General features: G+C 38.2%; 2 protein-coding genes across 2 annotated transcripts; both read right to left on the bottom strand.

The window, feature by feature from the left end:
- LOC109013369 (laccase-14-like) lies at positions 1-3,789 on the bottom strand. Its single transcript, XM_018995431.2, has 7 exons — positions 3,618-3,789; positions 3,162-3,313; positions 2,713-2,957; positions 2,122-2,247; positions 1,127-1,724; positions 651-1,009; positions 1-411 (listed from the first exon to the last, which is right to left on the bottom strand). Exons 1-7 carry the CDS (start codon positions 3,726-3,728, stop codon positions 218-220), a joined length of 1,785 nt encoding a protein of 594 aa, XP_018850976.1. The 5' UTR covers positions 3,729-3,789; the 3' UTR covers positions 1-217.
- A 1,781-nt stretch (positions 3,790-5,570) lies between these two features.
- On the bottom strand, positions 5,571-9,517 carry LOC109013370 (laccase-15-like). The gene is made up of 7 exons (XM_018995432.2): positions 9,272-9,517; positions 8,897-9,048; positions 8,221-8,465; positions 7,575-7,700; positions 6,860-7,457; positions 6,075-6,433; positions 5,571-5,950 (listed from the first exon to the last, which is right to left on the bottom strand). The coding sequence occupies exons 1-7, from the start codon at positions 9,380-9,382 to the stop codon at positions 5,760-5,762; spliced, it is 1,782 nt and encodes a 593-aa protein (XP_018850977.2). The 5' UTR covers positions 9,383-9,517; the 3' UTR covers positions 5,571-5,759.
- Positions 9,518-18,873: the final 9,356 nt, after the last annotated feature.

Here is an 18,873-nt window from a genome sequence, read left to right as displayed (position 1 = left end):
AATTTATAACCTTTCGCAGCGGTTGGTGGCCGCTATGTAATAAATCAAACATTTATTGCCTTCCAATAAATATAGAAGAGTCGTGCTTCAACAGCGCTACTACTACTGCAACTAACTGTCGCACGCAACACATGAAATAATATTATATATGATGATGATGATGATGATGATCAAATTATCTAGCTAGCTAGCTACGTGACTAGTGATCCTCATTTGCTTAATTTGCCGTGTCCAACACATCCTGATCATGATCATTTTCCAGCGGAGATTTTAATGGAACTTTACAAGGTGGCATGTAGGCAGGGGGTTGGCGGATGCTTGTCTCAGCAGTGCCCCCATTTTTCACTATGAATACTGTGTTCATACCCCAACTCAGATGTCGATCCAAGTGACAATGCCAAAACCATACACCTGCAAAAAAATCGTCTCATGTCAGCATCTAATTGCACGTATGATAAACTAAATGCCACATTTTTTCTACTAATTAAATTAACCAGAACAATTATAACAAAGTAATTAATGAATTAATGAAGGAGATGATAATGCTTCGACGGATTATTTAGCACGATTGGGAGCGAGGGGTTGCACTGGTTGATTAATAAAGAAGATGAGAAGAGTATTATATATTGCATGTACGTACGTATATATACCTGGATTTTTTGCCACGAATCTGATGGCAACCCATCCAAGCTTAGGGACCCCAAAGGTCGTCACCTCGGGAGGATCAACCAAATTAAACTCTTTTGGGTCTGTTTCATTGTTGAAATTACCACCACCTGTTCCAACCACGTAGAAGCTATATCCGTGCAGATGCATCGGATGATTCACCGAGCCTTTTATCAGGTTGGTCCCTTGAAAAACAATCTCTACTGATTCGTTATAATTCAGCACCTTCACCTTGGTCCCTTGCACAGTTTTGTCAAGGTCGTCTTCAAATTCATCGCCTGTAAAGTTGTAGAAGGAAGGCGGGAAGTCCGGGAAGTCCGTGGTGTACACCCCACTAATATTCCTGTGTAAAATTTTCGATTTAACCTAATGATCATATTTTTAGCAAATGTGCTGTACGTAGATATAATATATATACCGACCAAGAGCAAAAAAGAGGAAGATAGAGAAGAAGCTGGACCTGTAGTAGGCTTGTAGAACATCAATATGTGGGTTGGCCCAACTTACGTTATTCAAGCTTGAAGCTAAGATTTGACCATCGTCCGCTCCAGAGCAGCTTGTGCAAATCATCGTATTCATGGAAGATGTTACATACATTCTTGTGGTTATGTTCATGGGGACGTTTATCGGATAGTCTTGGCTTGCCAAGCTCCTTATACTTTTGGTGAATTTCAAGGCTGCGTATAAGTCCAAGTACATAGGAAGTGTACTCGGAAAGGAAGGAGGCGATGGGGAAGTATAATTTCCTCTGTATTCGAGAATTGCTGTTACATTGGCGTGGTCAAATCCAGTAACGGTGACATCCTCGCTCGAGAATTGTCTAGTAGCCATGTAATAAGAGCCAAGAGACTGGTTTGCTGTGAGTAAAATGTCCATTGTTTGTCCTGGGCTTATCATGATATAACTCGTGGAAATGGGTTTGATGTAATGACCATCCATCCCAACAACTGTGAAATTGTGTCGAGCAATTGCAAAGAAGTTTTCTGCATTCATGATACCATTAACAACTCGAAGAAGATAGGTTTTGCCATAATCAACCATCCAACGGTACGCCGTTCCTGCAATGATATTATTAAGATACTGCATGGTTGTTGAATCGGATTCTAGCGTTTGTATGTAGGTGATTCCAAAGATCATATTGAAACTACCATAGATTCACATGACCGATGAGTAATGTGCGTTAAAAAATTATTAGAAACTTGAATTCCAACTCTAATTCTAGGCTATATCTATGTTTTAAATTATATTTTAACAAATGAGTTTTGCTTTTCATAGGTGACTATTCACCCCCACACTCCATATTTGACAATTTTTTATTTATAAGATATGAAGTGTGAGATAGTGAATAAAGAAAAATTATTCTTAAAAAATAAATGAGAATGTTTTTACGGTACCCCCACGATTCAATCGGCCTGATACTCGAGCTGCCAATTCAATAAGAAGCAAAAGACGTACCATTGGAGCAATCACAAAAATCTCCTGGTTCGCCGTTTATGGTATATGCATCAGAATGTGGCAAGTCAGTACCGTCTTCCATGGCCTCATCTACCAATTCCTTCAAATTTCCTTTGTACCAGGCCGCTGCATGTTCGAATAAAGAAAAATTAAATAAATTAATGGGATTATATATGCATGCTTCTACATTGCCATAGGCATGCACATATTAATTTCATGAGTTTTGCTTCAAATCAGCTAATGTTTACATCACACACTTCACACCTATAACTTTTTCATAAGATGTGTGTGTGTTTTCTTAAGATGTATGAGTGTTTTTTATAGGATATAGGGTGTGGGATGCTAAATAATGACTAGTTAGAATAATTTTTTTAATTTCATTTGACTCGCACCAACATTCTATATAATATATATATATATATATATATATAATTGGTGTATCAATACCTACGCTATTTGACGTGAAATTTTTTATAATAATAAAAAAATGTTTTCTTCTTATTGTGCAACGACTCACTTAATTAAATGGTATACTGAGTGGGTAAAAAATACATACAAATTGATTTGTTTTATATGTATGTAAAACCATACCGAGCACAACGACCTCTTCTCCATCCGGCTTGGGAAATGGATAGGTGGAACCAACAGCCGGCAGGACAACTATGGCACCATGAACAGTTGCTCGTGTCCAATCACTATGAGCATGCCACCAAAGGGTTCCCTCCTCCTCAGAAAATATAACCTCATATGTGAAGTTTGTTCCTGGTTGAATCGGACATTGTGTTATGTTTTCTGGACCATCTGACCATGGATTTCTTGGCTGCTTAACACCATGCCTGTGATATTATTCATAATGTTACCATACAATATCGATTAATATATGGCCCAATATTATAGTAAATTTACTCTCATTATCACCTGTGCGTAAACATATATAATATTGTGTTTTATGCAACAGTTCTAAGTGTATTGTTCACTGTGGCCCTCCCTGGCCTGCACCAGAGGAGCCTGGAGAGAGAGAGAGAGATCATGAGTACTACCAGTGAATAGTGACGCCATAATATCCTTGGTTGTGGACGTTAACAAAGACCGTATCACCTTTGTGAACACGGATTACTGGCCCTGGAAAGCTGCCATTTACAACCAGCATGCTCTTTGTGCTGCAGAGCCTAGTGAAATTCTTCTCCTTAAGCTACAAAAAAGAGCATATGATAGTGATTCATTTGCAATCTCCCATATACATTAATTAAGCTAATGCTCTGAAATTAATCGGCTAAAAAGCTTACATTCCAAACCCCCATGATTGAGCATCAAGAAAAGGAAAAAAAAAAAACCCCCACAATTTGGAGAAAGCACATGAGATCACATATATGATAGGTGATCATCATGTGATGGTACTGTTCCAAAGCTGAAGTTTAGAAAGTCATGAACATGCATGCATGATTGATATATCATCACTAAATTAAAGGATAGGAAACTGGGATCGAAGTACTTACAACGAAGTCATAGTGCTGCACATCGCCTTCAACCACACAGAAAAATTGTCCAGAAAGAAGCATAATGCCCACAGTGATCTCTAAAAGTAATGTATAATATTCCGAATTCATTTTGTTGCACTGATCTTCACACGGCCTAAAGATCGATGCTACTTTTTCTGAACTACCTTAATTTATATATATAATATAGAACAAGCATGAGATCCATCCTGAAGATGAACGTCGACGCACGCGCATTCTACCAAAGCTATAAACCTAGTATAGTCTTCTAGCTCTAGCTATCAACTAACTGTAATAGTAACCCACCAACCTTTCTTAAATAAAAGAAGCAAATATGAATTAGCCGTTGAAGGTCAAGTCGGCAAGGCATGCACGTGATTGATCACAGCTTAATTAGTTTAATTCCAGATCTTAGCCAACTAGCTATAGCAGCTTCCAATCATTTTATCATGTGTTAAAACTAAATTAAATAAAGAAAGAACTTTGAAGAGTGGGTGAAGCAGTACTTCACTTGCTTGTTACATATATATATATATATATCATGTAGAAAGAAGGATTTTCTTTTATAGTAATTATATATATATATATATTGTGGAACTTATTAACGAACAGTAGACTATAATAATTAGCCGATCACGCTGGTTTCAGCTCATTAACTCAATCAATAGCAGAAGATCAATTGTTCTAGAAAAATGATATACGCAGTCGGGCTGCATAGACGCGGGCGAGCCGCAGCTGATGTGGAAAATGAAAGTGCATCATTTGGTGTCTTCTGCGTGCTCTTTGCATTAAGACCAATACGTCCACCGTCTCCACCTTTCCCTCCCTTCGAGTTCTCCCATGAACACCTCCCTTCGTCTCCACAGCAAACAACTCTCCCCCTTCCTTCAATTTCTCAAAGCCCTCCCTCCTTCGTCTTCCAAGATCTTTCCTCCCACGAAGCTGCACTGCCTCTCCGTTTGCTGCTCTGCCTCACCACGAAGCCCTCCTCCTTTAATCTTCCAAGATCCCATCGTTTTGTATCAAGACCAATACCCCCTTCGTCTCCCTCCCCAGACCAGAACCCCTTCGTCTCCACTGCTCCCTTCCTTCAAAGACTAGCACCCACGACATAAAAAATCTCCAAAAATCTCTCCCCCTCCCTTCGTCTCCACCTCTCCCTCCCTTTGTCTCTCTGGTTGATATTTTTCTTGATTTAGGTGTTGAAAAAAGGGAGCAACGGTTGTTTGAAATAGGAAATGGGATGTGTGCGAGATGCTTTTGGTGTGGTGGAAAAATGGTATTTTTTTACCAATATAGCATCCCTGGAAGTGTTCATCGTGATAGCTTAAAGCTTTGAAGATTGGGTGCGAATTTTTGTACCCTCTGAACTCTGTATTATGAAAGATATTCTTCTGTTAAAAGTGAGGATCTTCACTTTGGAAAAATGAAGAAAAAAAGTTCTATTGATCCTTTGTATTATGAGATCGAGAGAAGTCATTAGAACCCCAAAAAATAAGACAAGCAATTAGTTCTTGGTCCCATATATATATCGAACTAGAATACGTAAAAATGATTCAAGCCAGTTGCATATCTTGGACTGATTTTTCTTTCTTTTCACCCTGGGGGAGAGAGCAAGAAAGAAACTAAAGACGACGACCCACTTGTGTTGCCATGCCCTTGTGCTCCACAAAGTGTATAAGCCGAGCCCAAATATCATAGATTCACAAGTGATTATTCAATTGGATTTATACCTTGGACGAACCCGTTTCGTACTGACGAAAACAACGCTAGAATCGTAGAAGAATGAACTAAAAGAAATTGATTTGTTTTGCACGAAATAAAGAAAGTAGATAGCCTTTTATCTATTAAAATAAATAAATAAATAAATAAATAAATAAAAATAAAAACTAAGCTAGAAGCGGTGGTTTTAAACCCAATTAGCAGAAAAAGCGGAGGAGATCGATGCAAATTTTGTTCTTCATGTTTGTGACATGAATTACTCTAATAAATCAGATTTAATTTATTGCCGATCGATCAAGATCGAGCCAGCTGGCGTACGTACTGCATGCAGCTAATTAGTAACGATGACGATGACAATGAAGAAACCTGTAGCTAGATAATCAAGTTCCAAATCAAATCAGATTATCGAGCTACAATGACTCATTTACTAGCTCTCTCGTCCAACACATCCTCATTCTTTAGCCAAGATTTTAATGGAACTTTGCAAGATGGCATGTAGGCAGGGGGTTGGCGGATGCTTGTCTCAACAGTGCCCCCATTTTTCACTATAAATACTGTGTTCATACCCCAACTCAAATGTCGATCCAAGTGACAATGCCAAAACCACACACCTGCCAAAAAATCGTCTCATGTCAGCATGCATCTAATTTTATCGTAAGCTATATACTGTATTTTTGTTAAATTATAAAAGCCATTACAAGCTGCTGGTGGGTGATGATGAGAAGAATATCGTACCTGGATTTTTTGCCACGAATCTGATGGCAACCCATCCAATCTTAGGGACTCCAAAGGTAGTAACCTCGGGAGGATCGACCAAGTTAAACTCTTCTGGGTCGGTTTTATTGTTGAAAATACCAAAACCTGTTCCAACCACATAGAAGCTATATCCGTGCAAATGCATAGGATGATTCACTGAGCCTTTCAACAGGTTAGTCCCTTGAAAAACTATCTCTACTGATTCGTTATAATTCAGCACCTTCAACTTGGTCCCTTGGACTGTTAGGTCGATGTTATCCGGAAATTCATCGGCTGTAAAGTTGAAGAATGAAGGCGGAAAGTCCGGGAAGTCTGTGGTGTACACCCCACTAATATTCCTGTGTATGAAATGAACTTAATCATATGTGCAATATATATATATATATATATATATATATGCCGTAAATACCGGAAAAGAGATCTAGATCTCTTTACAGTAATATAGTAGTTCAATACATATCAGTCTCAATTTCCTGGCATTTTTCCTTGATTCCAATATTTTAAGAGGAGAAAACATGATTCCGATACTTTTGACAAAATTTGATATAAAATTAGTATTTGGAACATTAATGAAGGTGTGTAATCTTTTATAAGTACTCCACCGTTTTGGATCTAATATATATGAACTAAACAGATTGCAAGAAAAAAAAAACGTGAGGCGAAAGATCAGAAGGAAATCTTTTATACACCTTTAACATGCATATTATGTTCATTCGAAGAATAAAACAAACGTAAATAGAGAAAGATCAGAAAGAAAGCGGGACCTGTAGTAGGCTTGCAGTACATCTGTATGTGGGTTGACCCAACTTATGTTATTTAAGCTTGAAGCTAAGATATCATTATCAACCCCTTCTGAGCATGATGTGCAAATCATCGTATTCATGGAAGCTGTTACGACCATTCTTGTTGTTATGTTCAGGGGGACATTTACCGGATAGTCTTGGCTTGCCAAGCTCCTTATACTTTTGGTGAATTTCAAGGCTGCGTAGAAGTCCAAGTACATAGGAAGTGTACTCGGAAAGGAAGGAGGCGATGGGGAAGTAGGATTTCCTCTGTATTCAAGAATTGCGGTTACATTGGCGTGATCAAATCCAGTAACGCTGACGTCCTCGCTCGAGAATTGTCTTGCAGCCATGTAATAGGAGCCAAGAGATTGGTTTGCTGTGAGTAAGATATCCATTGTTTGTCCCGGGCTTATCATGATATAATCCGTGGCAATGGGTTTGATGTAATGACCATCCATCCCAACAACTGTGAAATTGTGTTGAGCAACTGCAAAGAAGACTTCTGCATTCATGACACCATTAACAATTCGAAAAAGATAGGTTTTGCCATAATCAACTATCCAACGGTTTGCCGTTCCTGCAACAATATTAAGATCTTGGTTAAAACTGAGTCTAGTACTATATATATACATAGGTGATTAATTGAAAGATAATAGAACTGCTACTCAGAAGCGAATGACATATACATATATACCATTCGAGCAATCACAAAAGTCTCCTGGTTCGCCGTTTATGGTATAAGCATCAGAATGTGGCAAGTCACTACCGGCAAACATGGCCTCATCTACCAACTCCTTCATATTTCCTTTGTACCAGGCCGCTGCATGTTCCGCAAAAAAGTAAAAAATGCTGACCAATTAAATAAAACCTTTTCATTATTTTGAGATGCATTCAGTTTAATATTGGTATATTAAGGTTGCGTTTGGGTGTGAAAAATTAGTGAAAAATAATGATAAAATATTGAATAGTAATAAAAAAAAGTAAAAAATAAGTGAAAAATAATGAATAATAGTGGACTCTACTACCTGTTAAACATTCTAAAACATGAACTTTTTATTTCTAGAACTTATTTTTACAATGAAAGAATTGGTAAATTTATAGATACATGAGGCTATGCTTGCTATGGCTACAAATAAAATATGGAAACAATCTAGAATTGCTATATAATTTCCTAAAATCACGGTGTTTGCTGATTTTGTTGTAGCTGTGATCCCGTCAATACCACACTTGTCAGGTAAGCGTGTAAAAAAATAATGTAAAAAAGTTGTTGTCGTTTATATGATATATATATATATATATATATATATATATATATATAATGTAAAACAGTGAAAGCATACCGAGCACGACGACCTCATCTCCGTCTGGCTCGGGAAATGGGTAGGTGGAACCAATGGCCGGCAGGACAACTATCGCGCCATGAACGGTTGCTCGTGTCCAATCACTATGCGCATGCCACCAAAGGGTTCCTTCCTCATCGGAAAATATAACCTCATATGTAAAGTTTGTTCCGGGTTGAATTGGACACTGTGTAATATATTCAGGACCATCTGACCATGGATTTCTTGGCTGCTTCACACCATGCCTGCAATAATCATAATCAACAATTACTTTTATGTTATTGATCCGAGGTGTAAAGCATATAACAAAGCGCAAAAACAAGCAAAAATATATATCTGCCTTTAAACATGTAACGGAGATTGCAAATATCGCATGATAGTCTCCTTGATTTTAGTTAACCTACAGCTTGTATGGAATGTAATTAAATGTCCAATCATAGACTGAGGTAGCTGTTCGGCAGATGAATAACAAGTGGTGGGCTTTGAATACTTCCCGAACTAGTACTTATATCTTGTTTATTTTTTCTATATATTAGTTTCCTTTATCTCTCTGTTTTTTTCCCTAATTTCAGCTGCTTTGGGCTGCAGTACTTAGTGTACTGTGTGTTACCATCCCCTGCGCCGGGGGTGACTTTGAGGCAGAGAGAGAGCGAGAGAGAGAGAGAGTGATCATTACCAGTGAATAGTGACGCCATAATATCCTTGGTTGTGGACATTAACAAAGGCAGTATCCCCTTTATGAACACGGATTACCGGCCCTGGAAAACTGTCATTTACAACCAGCATGCTCTTTGTGCTACACAGCCTCGTGAAGTTCTTCTCCCTAAGCTACAAAAAGAAGAAAAAAGAGCATATGATTCATATGATAGTGATTTGAACATATTAAGCTAGTGTTCTCAGATTCTGCTAACAATTAAACTTCTGTTTCAAATAGCAACGATTAATGGAGCTTTCAAGAGGGCGCGGGGGAGGCCCACGCACTATGCATCAGACATATAGGTAAAGCGACATGCAATTAGTGGCCATGGATATTACAGTGGGAAGTGCTTACAACGAAGTCGTAGTAATGCGAATCGCCTTGAACCATGCAGAAAAACTGTCCAGCAAGAAGTGTAATGCCCAGAATCTCTAACATGGTATACTTCAAAAGCATTTTCACCATCGTATTTTCACCCCTTTTTGTTTTAACTATATATGTATGACCTTAATCAGCTTGCTCTTTGTCTTCTATAGAACGAGCATCACGAGATCCATCTTCGAGATGAAAGCAGCTTGCATCTGATCAAAGCTACAAAACCTAGATAGTCTTCTATCAACCAACTGTAAAATTAAGGTTCCACCAACCATTCTTAAATAAAAACAAGCATAAAAGTTCAATCAAGGTCAAGGCAAGGGCGCACGAGTCACTTTCCCCATAAAAGCTGCCACCTTCACATCTTTGTAGCTATGATGTGTTAAAACCTAGTACCATATCAGTCACTCAACATGTACTGATCACACATGACCGGTGATCATATCAGTCACTCAAAATGTACTGTTAGGTACATTCTTCAAAATGTAGAAGTTTCTAGAAGCGCGCCTTTTCTAAAGACATGGGGTTAAAACTGGTCTGCTGCGCACGCATGCATGCATGTACCTATGTGCTAGCTAGGCAATCTTGAAGTAATCACCATTGTTTGAGTACGTTTGTGAGAATGTTAAAGATATTAACCGTGCAACATTGGAGTTTTGGGTCAGGTAATTATAATTCCATACACTAAACACCAAATTAAACTGCGTCATATAGAATTTAACCCAAGTTTTTAATTGGGACTATTAATTGAATACTTTGACAATGATGTGATACCTGCATCCAATTAAAGAATTAAGATTTCGTTTCAATTCGAATCTCACATCAATTCATCTCATCGTTACAATTTTTTTAAAATTTCACACAAAATATAATAAATAATTTAACTTTTTCAAATCTCAAAATAATAATAATATTAAAAATTATATTCTAGCAATATTTTATTTAACTTATTTAAAATCATCTTAACTCATCTTCAAATATGGCAGGTTTGGAGAGTGGGATGAGATATAAAATTCTTATATCATCTCATCTCATCATTACACATTTTTCAAATTTCAATTCAACTTTTTTAAATTCTAAAAGAATAATAATATTAAAACATAATATTTTAAACTTTGAAATATAATACAAAATTCTCATTTCACCCTATACCTGCCCTAAATCTCTATGATATTTTGAGCTACGTACGCTCGAAAATCGATCCACATGCAACACATGATGTTGTCGATCTTGCAGAATTCTTAAATGAGTACTGCTAAAGCCACCGCTGGTGGCTCTCGCTGGGAGCTACCGTTGGTTCTAGCATGTGTTTTTTTTCAGTTGTTTTTTATAAAAAAAATTTTAATATTTTAAATATTTTTTAAAAATAAAATAAATTTAGAATATTATTAAAAAAACACTTCCTTAATCATAAAGTAAAAAAAAAAATCATTAAAAATACTTCCTTAATTACAAAGTAAAATAAAAAGTTATTATTATTTTTTATTTTTTCAAATATTAAAAATTATTAAAAAAATCTATATAAAAAAATAACCAAAAAAACACATAAAAAAAATACATATTTGAGCTAATGGAAGCTACCAGATGTGGCTCTGGTATTATTCTTAAATATCGATCGGTTCCCGGGCCATTCACATGAATATATAGCAGAAAGTACTGCCATTTTTAATTAATTTACTAATTTTTTATGGTTTCAAACTAAAGTTCTCTTTATTGTAAAAAAAAAAAAACTAAAGTTCTCAACTCGCAGCCTGCCGAAGGGGTTGGGTCCCAACTGTCAATCCTTTCCACGTACCGATCTTGACAAACCGTATTTCCTTGGTTTCCTCGTACTCTCCCTGCAGAATTAATGTCAGTTGGCTAGTCATTCAAGACAACGGCTGGCCTGTCTATAAACCAAACTATATACACATGCACACCTTTTATTCTTTGGCCAAAATGAAGCCACTCATGGGAGATATTATTTATATATTGCTTTGTTTTCCTTCGAAGGTTTGTTGTGAGATACGAGTTGGTCTAATAATATATTAAGTGGGGTAAATTCACATGCAAAAATCTGGAGTTCAGTACAACAAATTTTGGTCAGGTTACCACTAGTATCTGAAGGTTGAATGGCCGCTTTAACTAATTTTGGTATAAAATTTATTTCTTTTTCAATTATTTTTTGAAGAAGGTAAGTTTTTGTATTTGCACAAAATTATTGGTATATGTTGGACCTCATATATATACTATAGATCATCGATCTAATTAAGTCCTAATTAATTGAGAGAAGTACACATGTAGCCGACCCACTCCACTATTGAGGGAGGACTAAATTAATGTGAAGCCCTCCACCCCAAGTATCATTTGGAGGGGGTCACGACGCCGAGGTGCTGATTGTATGGATCACATATCCAAACGAAATGTGAAATTAAGTGTGTATAAACATGTAACTTAAAAGTGTACAATTATAAATGCAGCGGAGAAATAAAAATTGGCATTCTGAACTACTAATAGTACTAGAAATTCAAATTATAAACTCTAGCAAAATAATCCATGAATTAATACAGTCATCTAACTAGATAAGAAGTAAATGCTAAAACAAGCTACATAAGGGAAAAGTCCTAAGGTCTTCACTCCTTAGGTTGGGCCGGTCCTCCAAGCTCATGACCATCCTCTGAACCAAAATCTACAGTTCTGCACAACGAAACCGCATGTGGGGACGCCATGGTAAGATTTCACAATCTTAGCAAGTAAAACCAATAAAATGACAACAAAAAATACAAACATGGAAAAACTGGACATATCACATCATTTGGAAAAACAAGAGATTTACTAAAATTGCACAAAGCCAATATCATTCTCAACAATTTACAGAAAATGAAACGCAAGCCATAAAAATGCATTTCCATCCATTGAGTCATTGTATGGACCATGGTCTCCCCTATGAACCATCTGCACACCTTGCCTCACTTCGTGACACCACGGGTAACGACCGTGCATGTGACTTCATAACAAATGATTCCCAGCTCCATGCCCAACGCGTAGGTGATCAGGCATCCTCTAGCCTCCGCCAACAGAGAAGCCAAGGAGTGGGCACGAGAGCATTAGCTTCTAGTCAGATCCGTTGTTGGCTGGCAACAATCCAATAGACTTCCCTCAGTTTTATACGCTCCTGAGTGATCAGAGAAGCTTCACCGAGATAATGTCTCATCTCGTCTTGGGGTCGTGATACGCACACACCCACAAAATATGCTTTTAATCTTTTGACACCCACACTTTTTTCGATTTCACAACACAATCATATAACAGAGCACAATTAATAAAATCATGACAAGTAAAAACAATTAAAATGCAGATGCATAACAGATAGTTATTGGATGACAAACAATGACAGAAGAACACATAGTTTCACAAATCACAACTACACTCGATTCTCAACACTTCACCCAGCCTCGGCCAACAATTCCAACACAAACAACAATATTATATCCCAACACTCCACAGGGCCCTCGACCACTTAACCAATCACAACAAGACTGCAACAAACACAGTTTAACAATTTATTCCACGTTAGTATTTCAAGGGTCAACCTAAGGTTTTACTCACCACATGGAAGGGTAATTTCTGGATGATCAAGCGCGATGAATTAAAAGTATCCTGCGAGTGTGTGTGTGCGCGTCTGGCTGCATAGATGTTATTCAAATCTGACGCTACCTGAAGATTAATATACAAGGTGAGTGGCATGCGGCTTACTTTGGTGGCATCTGGAGGGGCGGAGCACGACAGTGGTAGTGGAGACATGGCGAAGACAATGATAGATCCAGACACGACAGAGAGATCTATGACTAAGAAAAATTAGAGGGTGGCAAATCCAACATAAATGTATGGTGGAAGAAGGGAAACTCACGGCTGATGGTGGTGGAGCACGGTAGAGCATTGTCTAAAGTGAGCCTTAGCTCACAGGCTGGATGAAGTCAAGGGAGGAGGAGCTCGGGAATGGGAAAGAGAAGGCCAGGAGTGCTCGAACAACCATGGGAACACGGCCGAGAGTGGTGGTTCGCGGTGGAGCTTGGAGGAAAATTTTCTAATCGAAGGAAAAGAGAACTATAGATGGAGGATTTGAGAGATCTGACGAGTAGGGGACGAGATTGATAGGAGGAGGAGGGGCTGTGTGCTTCGAAGAGGAAAGGGCCTTGCCTATTTATAGGTCGTGGAGTGGGGCTTGGGGAACACAATAGTGGCTGCGATTGCAGGTGTAGGAAGGTGGGAGGAAGCCAAACGTTGCACGTGTGGCATGTAGCGGCAGCGAGTAGGGGACAATGCTTATAGGCGCACGGGTTGGCAGAGTTGGAGATGCAAATTGGTGGAAGGGGAGGTGGTGGCAGACGAGGCCTGTGGCAAGAGCCTGAACGATGAGTGGCTAAGGCGTAGAGGCAGCATGGGTGGCAATGGCTCACAGGATGCAGGAGGGAGGAGGAAGAAGAAAAATAAAGAAGCAAAATGGAAAGAACCAGGGGGCGTGCTCACTGGGAGGAAAAGAAGAGAACCTAAGGTTTTCTTCCTATGACCAAAACGGCATAGTTTTGGTGGAGTAAGGGGCTGGATTTTCAGACTCCAATTTATGGGCTAAAAGCACACGGGTTGGGCCCAAATTTGCACCCATAACACAATATAATTATCTCAACTCACACAAAATAAAAGAACCCACTTCACACAATTAACCCACTTATCACAATTTGGGCTCCAACTTCGCCAAAGAAAAATACACACACATGAGTAAGCTTGGGCTTCACAATTAATTACTAAAGAAAAATGAAAAGGCATGGATCTCTGGGCCTATATAAAACAAGTTTTACGTACACAAGACCCCTAGCTCACAATAATTATATATATTCTGAGGTCGATGAGAGGATTAAAAAATGATAGAACCCAAATTTATTTTTTTAGGAGCTCAATTAATTACATAAACAAAGCCTATTAATATATATAAACCTAAAACGTCTGAATCACATGAAAATGATAATTGTCGTCGACTTCTTAATAAGCTAGCAGTAGTAGTACCACTCGATCACGTACGCAACATCAAAAGATCAAATTATTCATTATTGATTGTGAGAATTAGCCATCGATCGAATCCAACACATGCATGCATGCGTACTGGTCCACGTGCTGCATGAGTCATAATTAATTGGAAAAAAGGTTGTGACAACTTGCAATGTGAGCTAGCTCACTACCAATTATCTGTAGTAGGCATATTGAAGTGTGTTTTGTAGCCACCCACTATGAAAGTGCTCATGTACCTACAAGGTAGAAGAACGGGCGGTAGGGTGGTGGTCATGTCACTTTTAATGTCAAGGTCAGAATACTCCAAGGGGAGCAAAGGAAGCAAGAAGCTATGGAGAGCTAGAGAGAAATACTAAATGTGTGTAAAACCACTTCTCATTGTTAGCATTTTCCCATTTATAGTCCCTCGTAGGATCCTTCTGTCACTGCAATGATCGTATTCGTATTGGGCGGCATGGCGTTTCATTTAATGCGGCTGCTCTTATCAGTTACAGGGGCTCGACCTTGGGGTTAGGCACTCCAAATTGTATTCAATGCAGCTGATCTTGCCAGGGATAGGATCCTGATCTATCTGTTCCTCATTAATGTGTTGTGACTAGAAGAACCGTCAACTACTTTCCCCTTCTTGGTTCCACATGGGCCTTTCCCCTTGCCATTTCCTGGTCTTTCCTGCTATGGATCCTTAGCCTTGGCATGGGAAACCTGAGCCCAGCCCTGTTGAGTACAAATTTTCCTTTCAAGTTACCTCACAAATTTTCATCACTTGGGAATGGCGGAAATTTAATTCTCAAGCACGCTCCGTCTGCCACTGTTGAATTCATTGTACGACTACAAGTCCCCACGCCTCGAGAACTGGCATAACCGTTGCATTCTCACGTCCCACCACTCTTTACATTAGGGCTTTGAATCATTTTTTTCCCCTATTTACTCCACCTTCCTATCCCTGAATCAGCCTCTACTATTCTCCCAACTCTTGCTTCTTTGGCCATCATACTCTCATTCTCTCATGCACTGCATAGTATGTATGAAATTCTAGAATCGGTGCCCTTGGAGGTCGCAACACCAGGCAGCAGGGACTCTGACCTTGAGGGCAACGTCGAGAATGTGGCCTTGGGCTTCTTGGGCATGGCCCCGACTCAGGTGCACCGTAATGCTTGAAGAATCCAGACTTCGTGCTGGATGGTGTGGCGCATAGTCTTGGAATCTGCCGAAGAAGAATACTCGGACCTGACTACTCGAGAGGGGAATATCTACAGTTTTCATTCCTGCCCCAAGTTTCAGCTTGCCACCAACACTAAAAGGTGGCAAAACAAATTTTTCTTTGTGTCTGGCGAGGCTCACCATGCAACTCTTCCACAAGTATAAGAATTTTGGTCTTAATTCTCACATTATTCAACCCTCTATAGTCTACACATAGCCTCCAAGTCCCACTTTCTAACTAGCAATTATGGGATTTGTTTCCCACTCGCTATGCATTTGATTTGTATTATATTTATATTGGATAACTGTATAATTTTTTAAAGGCATTTTATTTTGGAAATCTGTATTTAAATTTCAGGTACTTAGTTGGCTAACTTTTAATTAACCACTACGACTTTTGTTGTGCACTTTTTGCATGTTGCACACACTTAAGCACTTATCGTTAGGGTGCATGACCAGTGTTGTCATCATCCTGATGTCATGATTTCCTCATTTCCGTACATGGGAGTCGGGGTGTCACAAGATGGGTCAATAGTCTTGCAACTTGCAGCTTTAACAGTGGAGCTACAAATAAAGAATCAAAATGGCAACAATTGAGAGTCCTCGACTGATGTGCAAAATAGAGATGTTGTTGTTTATGGGTGAAGTGCGCGCCAAGATTGTAAGGTTGGAGTTCCTGATTTTTCATGGTGAAGACCCTGCAGGTTGGATTTACAAAGTCTATCAGCTTTTCAGTTTTCATAATACTCTATTACAACACCGATTGAGGCTAGCATCTTTCCACATGGAGGGTAAAGCCCTAATTTGGTTCCATGATCTAGAGAAGAGTGGACAGATCCTTGATTGAGACTCTTTTATTAAAACCTTGTTGGTTAGGTTTGGTCCCAATGCGTATGAAGACCCCATGGAGGCTCTCATACTAGGTTAAGGCAAGTTAGTACTTTGGAAAAATATGTAGCATGGTTTGAAACCTTGTCTAATAGGCTAAGAGGATTGTCGGGTAATTACAAACTAAGTTAAGTGGGCTAAGGGATGAATCTAGTTGCCGATTATAATGTTTAATCCAAACACCCTCACGTTTGCCTCTAGTTTAGTAAAAGTACAAGAAGAGAATTTTAATATATCTAAGAAAAGAAATAGAAATAATTTATCCTATTCTCCAAACCCAGGAATACTCAAAAACCCAGACACCAACCTGTTTGAAAAATCAAAATTACCCTAAAACCCCCACTGCCCATACAAAAGATTAACCAAGTCGAAGTGAAGGAGAGAAGGGACAAGAGTCTCAATTTTTATTGTGGTCATAAATACACTCACGAGCATAAATACCAAGCTCAAAATTTTACCTTCTGGAAGGGGTGCTGTTAGAGAATGGTAGGAGGGAGACACAAGGGGAAGAGTCGAGAAAAAAGGAAGAATAAACAGTAATTACTAAAATGGAAATCAACCAACAAAATCCTGAAATCTCATTGCATGCTTTAACTGGATCTCTTAACTCAAAAGAAATGTGATTCAAAGGGAAACTTGGTACACATTGGGTGACCATTTTGATAGACACAGGTTCGACCCACAACTTCTTGGACCCAGAAGTAAGTAAGAAGGCTCAGTTACCCCTTGATCAAATTGACCGAGTTAGGGTGAGGGTGGCCAATGGTGAGATGATCACTAGTGAGGCAAGGTGCATTGGTGTTAAGCTGAAAATTCAAGAAACAATATTTATTGTGGATGTGAGGATCCTAGTCTTAGCTAGATTCGATATAGTGCTAGGAATACAATGGCTTCGATACTTGGGGTTCATCTTGTGGAATTTTGAAGAACTCTCAATGAAATTTAATTATAGGGGTAAGGCAATGGAAATAAAAGGCCTGGTTGCAACTCAGTTGATTGAAGAAAAGTTCAATAAACAAGTTTCATGGTATGGAAAAAAAAAGGAATCATTTTACAAATGCTAAAGAAGGAACTAGGCTATGTGCCCAAGGCTAGAAATGAAGTACCCTTAACCATACAACCCATATTATTATACCAATTTAGTGATGTTGTTTTTATAACCAAAAGGGCTGCCACTACTAAGAAACCATGACCATGCCATTAACCTAACCCCTGACACCAAACTAATATCCATGAGACCTTACTGGTATCCCTACTACTATAAGAATGAAATCGAGAAGATCATGCATGAACTCCTATATTTGGGTGTCATACAGGTTATTCAAAGTTCGTATTCGTCACCCACGATTTTCCACGCTTTGTAGTTTGCCGCATTCTGTATTAATAAGAAGCAAATTATCAAACAATTTGAGTGCAATGCAATTGCTGAGTTTTACATATCGACTCTGATTAGAATATTTCCTGAATACAGGAAGTCCTATACTGTTTGACTCAACATCTACGTACTCATTCATTAGCTTGAGGAAGTTTATCTGGGACTTGGACTCTGTTGTTTATCGAGTACGGATTGCTCTTTGCCTTTATCTTGATGTTTTGTTGTTGTTGGATTGTTCTTGACTTTTGTTTGACTTGTTGTACTAGTGGAATGTTGGCTCTAAGTTGTATCAATACTACTGAACAAAAGTACTTGATCAATTTAAACTTCGGCACAAAGTATTTTATTTGTTTTGGCCTCTTTGTTTGAGGAGATTGAAGTTTTTTTGAATATTTTTCAAGTGCATCACATACACGGATAAAGAAGTAAATACATGATAGTATTGAGGTTTGGTGATAGAATTTTGCTACATAATTTCAAGCTTGATATGTGCAACATACATACATATATATATATATATATATATATATATATATGATCACTGATCTACATGTGTGAGTCGATTTATTATAACAAAAAGTAAAAACGCAAATATATATTTTCTCTTGATAACACTAGTCCACCGTACCTAAAGATTAAGGTTGCATTTGAGTAGCGAGATGTTCTCAAGTATTATGTGAATAGTAGTGTATAGAATATTGAATAGTAGTAAAAAATAAATAAAAAGTAATAATAAAATAATAAATAGTACGAAGTATTTTGATTATTATTTCTCAAAAGAAAAACCTTTTCAAACGAAGATACATTGAATATAGATTTGGTCAATTTATTTACGTAACACCCTGCATCTTTTGACTTATCCCTGAATAGACACTCCTTCTTTCATCTTTCTAGCTCATATGAATATTATTGATGTTAATTTCTGAAAAAGGAGAGAATACATAACATTTTACCAGCTTTCGTCGTTTACCAAGAATTATGAGTAACTGCTAGCCTTTACCTCGTCAAAAACTCAAACCTAGTCCAAAACATGATAATTTGAAAGCTAGCTAATACTATCAGAAATAACTTC

This window comes from Juglans regia, chromosome 6 (assembly GCF_001411555.2).
Source record: "Juglans regia cultivar Chandler chromosome 6, Walnut 2.0, whole genome shotgun sequence".
In the NCBI taxonomy this organism is placed as follows: Eukaryota; Viridiplantae; Streptophyta; class Magnoliopsida; order Fagales; family Juglandaceae; genus Juglans; species Juglans regia.
Note: the sequence above shows the minus strand (reverse complement) of the source record. Positions and strands in the feature narration are given on the sequence as shown.